At 33.0% G+C, this 10,288-nt stretch overlaps 1 protein-coding gene across 1 annotated transcript; it reads left to right on the forward strand.

Moving 5' to 3' along the window:
- The first annotated feature begins 208 nt into the window (after window positions 1-208).
- Window positions 209-1,261, forward strand: LOC125825601 (RING-H2 finger protein ATL16-like). The gene has a single exon (XM_049504925.1). It carries the CDS (start codon window positions 209-211, stop codon window positions 1,256-1,258), a length of 1,050 nt encoding a protein of 349 aa, XP_049360882.1. The 3' UTR covers window positions 1,259-1,261.
- Window positions 1,262-10,288: the final 9,027 nt, after the last annotated feature.

Genomic DNA, 10,288 nt, shown 5'->3' on the forward strand with positions numbered 1-10,288 from the left:
TACCTCTTATAAATATGTTCACTCTTCCATTCTACTAGACTTTCTCTCATTAAACCCCTACACTAAATTTCTCCATAATTTTGTCCATTTTCTCATAACACATTTTTCTCCATAACATGTTCATGTGCATTCAAGATCCAAACATAACCATTTGTCCCACTTTTGTCCTTACATAAGTTTTTATTTTTAAAAAAAAAATAAATATCTCATGGATCTTATGAGACTAAAATATTTTGAATCTTTTTCACACATGAAAAATCCTCCAATTAGTCCTCCAATTTTTGGTTCACCTATACATTCTTCATCAAATCATGCTGGATTTCCAATTATAGCAGTTGCTGTTATTGGAATCTTAGCAACTGGTATTTTACTAGTTAGCTACTACATTTTTGTGATCAAATGTTGTTTGAATTGGCACAGAATTGATCTCTTGAGACGATTTTCGATCTCAAGAAATCGACGTGTTGAAGACCCTTTAATGATCTACTCACCAGCAGTAGAAAATCGGGGATTAGACGAATCAGTGATTCGTTCAATCCCCGTATTTAAGTACAAGAAAAGGGAAGAAAATTCAAGAATTCATAGTGAATGTGCTGTTTGTTTAAATGAATTTCAAGAAAATGAGAAGTTAAGAGTTATACCAAATTGTGCACATATTTTTCATATTGATTGTATTGATGTTTGGTTACAAAACAATGCAAATTGTCCACTTTGTAGAAATAGTATTTCATCATGTACAACAATTAACACAAAGTTATTGTTGTATCCTTTGGATCCAATCATTGCTCCAAGTTCAACTCCATATCAAGATCCAAATCTTGAAAATTTTAGAGATGAAGATTATGTTGTGATTGAAATATCAAACAATAATCAAGAAAGGTTGATGACTACAGGGGAAATAACAGGGCATTTTTCGATTAGTCCATCGCCACGAAAAACAGAACAACAAAAGGTTTCATCAAGAAAATGTAAGAAGTTTAGGCATGTTACAAGTATGGGAGATGAGTGTATTAATATGAGGAAGAAAGATGATGAATTTGATGCAATTCAACCTATAAGAAGATCATTTTCGATGGATTCAGCGACGGATCGACAACTTTACGTAGCTGTTCAAGAGATTATAATGCAGCAACAAAGGCAAGTGAGTGATGTTAGTCCCTTTGAAAGTAGTAGTAGTAGAGTAAAAAGATCATTTTTTTCATTTGGACATGGAAGGGGATCAAGAAATGTAGTTTTACCTATTCATTTAGAGTCATAATGAGATAAAGATCGAATTTTTATTGTAATCTTTTGTGTGTAGAAAGATAGTTGTTGATATTAAAGTAGTTTTAATAGAAGTTCAACTTTTCACTCTCTCGATGACTCGAACCTACAATCTCAAGATTGAATGTGAAGACTGCTTACCATCCGAGCTGTCCCTTATGTTGAAGTTCAACTTTTTGTTTTTTTAGATGTTATTTTTGGATTATTTCATTTAGTATGCGGAATAAGGAGCTCGATATAAAATTTGGGATCGACTTGATCCCACATTTAGCTTAAGATGTTAGCTAATCTCGAGATTATTTTATTCCACTATATCCTCAAATATGAAATATCCTTGCTTATCTTATTCCGCGTACGAAATGACACCTATTGTATAAGATTCACAAGGCAGGACAGGACCACTGATGCAATATGACTCATTTGTTATGATTATAGGCATCATTAGTTAGAACAACTATTCTTCTTTTTGCCTTCTTCTCCCTTTTTTGATTTGGAGTTTTTTTTCCAATGACAGCTAACTAAAATGTCCCTTCCCTTAAAATATGGAAATAATTTACAAGAAGAATCAAATTGATTCAGATGAAATTGAAAAAAGACAGTACCCTTAACTCTTAAGTTGTTTTTTCTTTTCTCTTTTCACATTTGTGGGGTGGGGTGGGGGGTTCCCTTGGTGCAAGGTTACAAGTCACAACTATCAACCACCAAATTGCTTCATTTTTCCCCCACTCTTTGGGTCAATGTCATGTCTGGTATAGGTGTAGATTTTAGACCATTAGGTTATGTCTAATTAATATCCAAGATTCAATCTTTTTCTTCTTTATTTCAAGGAAAAAGATCAACCAGAAGAGAGACAGAGAGACAGATTCAAGATTTAAATTTAAAGGTTCTTTGTATTGAATCCATTATATTTTCAAAGTTATTAGTTCATTTCTAATATTTATTGCAAATTTAGTAAATTTTTACGTCTAAATTCATGTTTCGCGTAGAAAGTATTGAGTTTAGATGAATGTGATACCAATACATTGAATTCGTGAAGATTAAGACTTTTGTCCGACTTTTGGTGGACATAGTTACTTGATACCTATATTAGTGTGATGTAGCAAATACCCTATAAAATTAGTTACCTCGCGTACAAGCTAAACCTAGACACACCACAATTATTATTATTTTAAAAAAAAGAATAAAAATTTGGGTCATGCATGCACCTAAGTGATGTTGAGTGAAATTGCCAAAAATATAACTTAAAAAATGTACTCCAATCTTCACTTGCATTTTTTTGTTTTGTTTCAAACATGGATTCCTAAACATGAATAGTGGAATAATGGTACATGGACCATGGCTCCATCATTGCTGTCCCTTGAAAATAGAAAATTGAAGACTCTAAGAGCCAAAGAATCCAAAGTCATTGATTTCAAATTTTTTTAGGGATGACTAATTTTCCATTTTCTACGGTGTCTATAGTCAACAAATTAATAAATATATTTTAAACAAATAAAAACTTGACTGCCTTTCAAGAAAAAAATTGTTGTTGATAAATGGATTTTGTTGGGCCAAACTATTTTGAAAATTGGATCAATGTTAGTTTTAATAGCCCAGCCTAGTGTTGGGCCAAGTTAAGGGGTCATTTGTTTGCATAAAGAGGACATTAGTATTACCGTTTAAATTTTGACCACGCAAAAAATAATGGGATAAGAATAACCGTTTCGCGAAAATTTGGAGTAAAATTTTTGGAGAGTCATTAGGATTTTTTATTTGATATTAGGCAAAACTTTTCATAGTAACAAGTTATGGTAATTACCGGGATTTTGGTCACAAGTTGTAAGGAATCGTTAAGAATTCAATCACAAGACTTGTTTTAACAAAGTTATGGAGATCGTCAAGATTTTGACCAATATCTCTAGCTTTAATTTGAGTGTTCTTTCTTGTTGTTATACTCTTGTATGGGATATCCTTTATTTTTTAGTCTTTACAAAAAAAGAATGGTATTTTTCTATTTTAAAATAGGAATAAGGCACAAATATCCTCTAGACTATGATCGAAATCTCAGAGACACACCGTAACAAAACTAAGGTCCTATTACCTCCCCAAACTCATTTTTTTTTTGTAATTTTATACACCTTTTGGCTTATGTGGCACACTCTATGTAGTTGAGGCGCGTGGGAGATGTTTGGATGCCACGTAAATAAAAAAGGTGTACAAAATTACAAAAAAAATGGGTTCGGAGGTAATAGGACCTTCGTTTAGTTAAGTTGTCTCTGAGTTTCGATTATAATCTAGGGGATTCTTGTGCCTTAGCCCTTTTAAAAACATTTTAACTCTCAATTTACTCCTGATTTTGTCCTTAATGACAAGCTGTCAAGCTCTTTATAACCATTAAAATATCATAATATATGTAAGACCATAAATTTTAAGACATTTCTATTATGTGTTGAACGTTTTTCTTTCTTAAATTTCATGTTTAGTTAAATATTGACGTATAATTATATAAAAAAGATGGAGTATTAAAAGAAGATTGTGTTGGGTTTTAAAGGTGTGAACATGAAATGAAGGGTTGTGACTCTCCTGAAGAGTTGTGACTATGCCGAAGGGTTGTGACCTTTATGAAAGGTTGTGTCCTTTCTAAAGGGTTGTGACCGTTTGAAAGGTTATGCCTTTTTCAAAGTGTTGTGACCTTTCTAAAAGGTTGTCTTCTTTCCAAAGGGTTGTGACCTTTACCCTTTGTTGGCTATAAATAGAGAGGTTTTCTCTCATTTTTCTGCATCGAATTCTTCCCTTCTTTTGCATACATTTCTTACAAAACAAAATCGATCGATCGTGTCTGTGTGTGTGATTCGTTGCTGTCATTTTGAGTTCGTTGAAATTATCGAAGTTTGAGGTACCGCTACTTCTTTAATGGTTAATCCGTTTTATCTTGGGAGGAATTAATCTGCAACCTCGGGTACTTGAGGGGATGAAATTTCTTAAGGACACACAAGGGTTCTGTGGACTCGGATAGTTCTTTGTGTTTTTCTTTTCATCTTTTATTATTTCTGGTTTGCTAAATCTGAATACAGGAGACAACAAGCTTAAGAAATTTATTGTTGGTATTTTATGTGGTAAGGAAATTACTTCTATTTTCTGTGTTCTTTTTATGGGGAAAGAAAAAGAAGAAAAAGAGAATTATTTTATCATATGATAAAAGAGATTTGGAATGAATTAGTACTACTTTAGTAAGTTCGAGTATATTTTTTGTAGTAAGTTTTCCTTGGATGGGTAAGATTATTATTATTTTCTTCTCAAGTGCATTCAAGCATTGCACCCCTTCAATTTTTTTTTCAATGAGAAAAGTTATTTTGTGCATAAAGGCTAAGATGTGCACTTTAATTATTTTTCCTATATTCTTGGTTTTATATAACTATAAGAAGAAGTAAATGAACATATGTTGTCTCCTAACAATATTTGAACATGAGTTTAGTTTCTCGTTGAAAGTCAATGTCTTCTGAGAAAAACTGGAATATGATAGAAACTGGAAAAGAAGGAAAAAATTAGCAAGAAAAGTGACTTGCATGGAATCATTGCTGACAAATAGAATGTGATTCAATGGGGGTAATAATCAAGTTTTATCTTTATTTCCCTTGATTATTTTTTTTTCTATCCTTTATAAGTTATGAGATTTATTTCATAAATGTTAGGATAGATGATCATTATGTGATGATCTTAGAATATATCTTTATTAATATTAATATGTATTCTGTTTAGAGGAGAAAAAAAAAGAAAAACTTTTGTAGTTTTCTAATCCATGTGAAATTTGATTGTGTTTGACTTTTGGAAACTAAAATCTTCTGGATTTTTTTTAGTCCTTTGGTTTGAAGAATATAAGAACTTCACGAACAAATCAGATTGTGCATTGGTTTGAAGAATATAGAAACTTCACCAATTTGTTAAATACTATGTTTGAATGAATATTCTGACTTGAAGAGTACAAAATCTTTGCCAGGAATATTCAGGCTAAATGATTGAAAAAGATAAAATCTTCATCGTTAGCTCGAAACAATGTTGTATTTGAGGTTTCTGGAGATTAAAACCTTTTTGGTTTACTGCTCTGTCTGAATGTGAAATTGATTCGAAGAATATTAAAACTTCATTAGAATTCAAGGTTCATTTGGTTAGCGATTAGAAGAATATAAAAACTTCATCGTTAAACTAGAAACAAGTTGTATAAAGATTGAATCTTTATTGTTAGTATTCTAAATACTAAGCGGTTTGTCTAGTTGTGACAAAACGAAAAAAAAAAAACGAGTGACATAAAATTAGTGATTTTTGTGCCTGCAATGGGTGTTTATATGGATTAAATCTCCAAAAGAAGGCTTCGTGTTGCCAATGTGTAAGCATGGGAAAAAATATGTGGAAAATAATTTCAAATACTTGAAAAATATTTTTGAGAACACATTTAAAATGTGGGGGGTTCTTTACCTGTGATAAAGACAAAATTAGACTTACTATCTAATTTAAATTTGAAAGTACAAGATATGAAATTTAATGACATTCTTGTATTATATTAGACTCACAAAATTCTTAGAGTATATTTGATATTGTGGACATTGAGTCTCTCTTGACTAGTATAAAACCACAAAACTATATTACTCGTTCAAAAGAATTGTATTCTTTCATGAAAAAGTTTCACTTAAAATATTGTGATTTTTCATGAAAAGATATCTCTATTAAAATATATATATTTTGTATAGACATGAACATTGGTGAAAAGTGATCTATTATATTTGTGTTGTAAACCAAATATTTGGGTCATATTGTCCTTGTTGGACCGATGAGACTATGATCATGGGTAATTCTATAACAAATTGAATGTTATGGAAAAGTCCTTCTGAAAAGGACATATGGCAAGGTGTTGACTCTAAAACAATGTTTGTATTTGAGAAAGTTATAAAAAGTAAAGAACAAAATATTTGTGGAAAAAGGTTACCTCACAGAAGGTCTTTTCAAACTTAGTGTTTTTTGTTTGTTTTTACTTGCTTGAATCAAATTGTTTGTGACATAAATGCTTGGGACATGTCAATTACAAAACCTTCCAAAAACTGATCAACTGAGAAGTTTTGCCTAACTTCTAGTGCAATAAATCAAAATGTCAATTATGTGTTGTTGAAAGGAAGTTTAATACCTTAGAATTGATTTACACTGACATTTGTGATATGAAGTCAACACCATCTCGTGGTGGGAAAAAGTGTTTCATAAATTTTATTGACAATTGCACTAGATATTGTTATGTTTATTTGTTGAATGGTAAAGATGAAGCAATAGAAACATATTGGCAATATAAAATTGAAGTGGAAAATCAGTTGGATAAAGAGATTGTCATGATTAGAAGTGGTAGATGTGGAGAATATGAATCTTCTTTTGCAGAAATATATTTGCAAAATGGAATCATCCATCAAATTATTTACTGCACATTCTCACCTCAATCTAACGATATTGTTGACAGAAAAAAAACTGAATTTTGAAGGAAATATTGAATGTCCTATTTATAAGTTCAGGTTTACCACAAAATATGTGGGGGGTGCTATCATTATAGCAAAAGAGAACAACAAAAAGTTTGTCTGTTCAGAAAGAGAGAAACAAAAGGTTTTGTTTGTTAGTAAATGGAGTAAGAAATAAGGAAAAAAAACTTTTGTATGTTAAGAAAGGGAGCAACAAAAAGTTGTGTTTGTTCAGACTTTGTTGTATCCTGATAGAGAATTGTTTGTCGTCCCTTAAAGTTTATACAAGCAATAACTCTTGAAAGATAGTGATCAAACAATTTCCAATACAGTCTTTTCATATGAGAAATGGAAATGAGGGAACTATTTCCCAAACGGGTCAAAATAGGACCTAAGACTTTGGATTGTATGTTCATTGGATATGCTACAAATGGTAAAACATGTCGATTTATGGTTCATAAGTCCGAACCGTCGGATAGTCAAGTGAAGGGTCTAAACGACCTTGGAAAGAACCAAAGGAGAATGTAATTAATAAAGAGATTCAGAGGCATAGTAAATGTCAATGGACAAATTACTTCTTCCGGGTTTGATTTTGTAACATTTCTTCTTGAAAATGAGTCCATATAGTCGAAAAAGATATGTCTTTTGTGGACTCATCCTTTTTTGAAAGAGGTTGTCAATAGTAAGATTGATTCAATCTTGAGCAACCATACTTGAAAGTTGGTTGATCTTCCTCCAGGAAATAAACTTTTGGGTTCAAAGTGGATCTACAAAAAGAAAATTGATGAAACTATTGACAAATACAAAGACAGACTTGTTGTCATAGGCTTTAGGCAATAAGAAAGCCTTGTTTGACAGATAATAGCACTAACTAGGATTGCATCAATTCAGATGTTAATTGCGCTAGTTGCGAAATATGGCCTTCAAATTCATCAAAATGGATGTGAAAACATTTTTTAAAATGGAAAATTGGAGGAGGAAATTTACATGGAACAATCCGAGGGTTTGTGGTTCCTAGTAAAGAAAAGAAAGTCTGTAAACTTGTTAAGTCACTTTGTGGACTAAAAACAAGCTCCCAAATAATGATATGCGAAGTTTGACCAAACTATGTTGACAAATGAATTCAAGATTAATGAATGTGATAAATGTTTTTACATTAAAGACACTCCAAATCACAAGGTCATTGTTTGTTTTTATGTTGATGACATTGTGATCGTCAAAAGAGACATTTCTAACATAAATGCTACTAAGCATATGCTAGAAAGTAACTTCGATATGAAAGACATTGAAGTTACTGATGTGATTGAAAATGTACTTGACAAGTTCAAGCATTTGGATTTCAATATTGTCAAGACTCCAACAAATGTGAGATTTGTACTTCAAAAGAATGAAGGCAAAAGTGACTCACAATTGGATTGTGTTAGAGTATTGAGAAGTATGATATATATCATGAAGTGTACGCGATCAGATATAGCATATGCTATTAATAAACTAAGTCGGTTCACGAGTAATCTCAATCAAACTCATTGGATGACAATGAAAAGAGTTGTGGAGTATTTAAAACATACTTGAAAAAACTATTGCTTTGCATTATAACAAATATTCAACAGTATTGGAAGAATATAATGATGCAAATTGAATCACCAGGTCACATGAAGTAAAATCCACGAGTGATTATGTATTTACTCTTGGTGGAGGAGCAGTCTCTTGGAAATCTTCCAAATAGAGATGTATCGCTCGCTCTACTATGAAATCTGAGTTTATCACTCTAGATAAGGCCTGTAAAGAAGTTGAATGACTCCAAAATTTCTTGAAATATTTTTGGCCCAAACCTTTTAGCTCCAGTATGCATACACAGTGAGAGTTAATTTGCAATAGGTAGGGCATGAAGCATGATGTATAACGGAAAGTCTCGTCATATATGGCGTAAACATAATATCGTTAGAGAACTAATCTCTAGTGGAATTATCATAATTGACTATGTAAAATCAAAGGATAATGTGTCGGATCCACTTATAAAAGGCCTAACTAGAGAGGGAGTTGATAGATTATCAAAGGGAATGGGACTATGGCCGAGAACAAGTCATTGTCGCGGTAACTCTACCTAGAAGATTGGAGATCCCAAGATCTAGGTTCAAGGAGATCAAACAAAGTCATTGATAACGGTTTAACATTGTCAAAATATTTTTTATGGTCCATTCTCATGATAAGACAATGTTCAGTAACAAGGATAAAGGCATTAGGACTTTTTAATGATTTCTAATTTTGATACAGGGTATATCAAATGGTGTATCTACGGGATAACACATTTAGAAATCACCTATGTTAGTGTGAAGTGTAAGCCACTTCAAGGAGAATTTGGTAAGGCCAGTTCTTTACGCACTTATAAATCGAGACGAGTTCATGGCTGAAACGAACAAAACAATGAGAATAAAAAACAGTTCAATGGTTGATTGTGTGACTTATGTTGTCTAGGTATACACCAAAGCTCGAAGGTTCAAAGATATCAAATCTACTGATTGACTGAGTATATCCGATATATGTTCACTACGGAAAGTTCAAAGGGAAACCCACTTTTCCAGAGACAATCAATCCTTAATTACGAATCACACAGTTTTTCATGCATATGTTTTAACAATAGCCATTCCCTATTCATGTGGGGGATTGTTGGGTTTTAAAGGTGTGAACAGGAAATGAAGGGTTGTGACTCTCCTGAAAAGTTGTGACTATGCCGAAGGGTTGTGACCTTTATGAAAGACTGTGTCCTTTCTAAAGGGTTGTGACCGTTTGAAATGTTATGCCTTTTTCAAAGTGTTGTGACCTTTCTAAAAGGTTGTCTTCTTTCCAAAGGGTTGTGACCTTTACCCTTTGTTGGCTATAAATAAAGAGGTTTTCTCTCATTTTTCTGCATCGAATTCTTCCCTTCTTTTGCATACATTTCTTACAAAACAAAATCGATCGATCGTGTCTGTGTGTGTGATTCGTTGCTGTCATTTTGCGTTCGTTGAAATTATCAAAGTTTGAGGTACCACTACTTCTTTAATGGTTAATCTGTTTTATCTTGGGAGGATTTTAATCTGCAACCTCGGGTACTTGAGGGGATGAAATTTCTCAAGGACACACAGGGGTTCTGTAACACCCCGTATCCGAAAATAGAGATTTCAGATTTCTGGTGTTACAGGTGGCACTCACGGACACCATCCACGGATCGTAGATGGACTTACGGTCCGTCCTGCAGGTCCGTGGTTCGTAACAGAAAACTTCCCCAGAACTCAGTCAGAAAATTTGGCTAAGTGTTGACCCACGGCCGGACTTACGGTCCGTAAGTCAGGTCACGGACCGTAGTTCGTGTCCGTGGATCGATGCCCGAAAAGCCCAGCTTCAATCCCGAACTACGGTTGACCAGCACGACCATCATTCGATCCACGGTCCGTAGGTCTGACCGTAGATCGAAGGTCAACAACCAGTTAGCTGAAAAATATTGAGGGGTCAAATTCAGATGGTCATAACTTTTATCACAAACGAATTTTTGTGTCCCATGACCTATGGTTAGA

This window comes from Solanum verrucosum, unplaced genomic scaffold (assembly GCF_900185275.1).
Source record: "Solanum verrucosum unplaced genomic scaffold, falcon-dt-bn FXZP01000298.1, whole genome shotgun sequence".
NCBI lineage: Eukaryota > Viridiplantae > Streptophyta > Magnoliopsida > Solanales > Solanaceae > Solanum > Solanum verrucosum.

Bases quoted from the DNA above. Each gene is read 5' to 3' on its own strand.
- LOC125825601 (XM_049504925.1), top strand. From the start codon at position 209: ATGGATCTTATGAGACTAAAATATTTTGAATCTTTTTCACACATGAAA.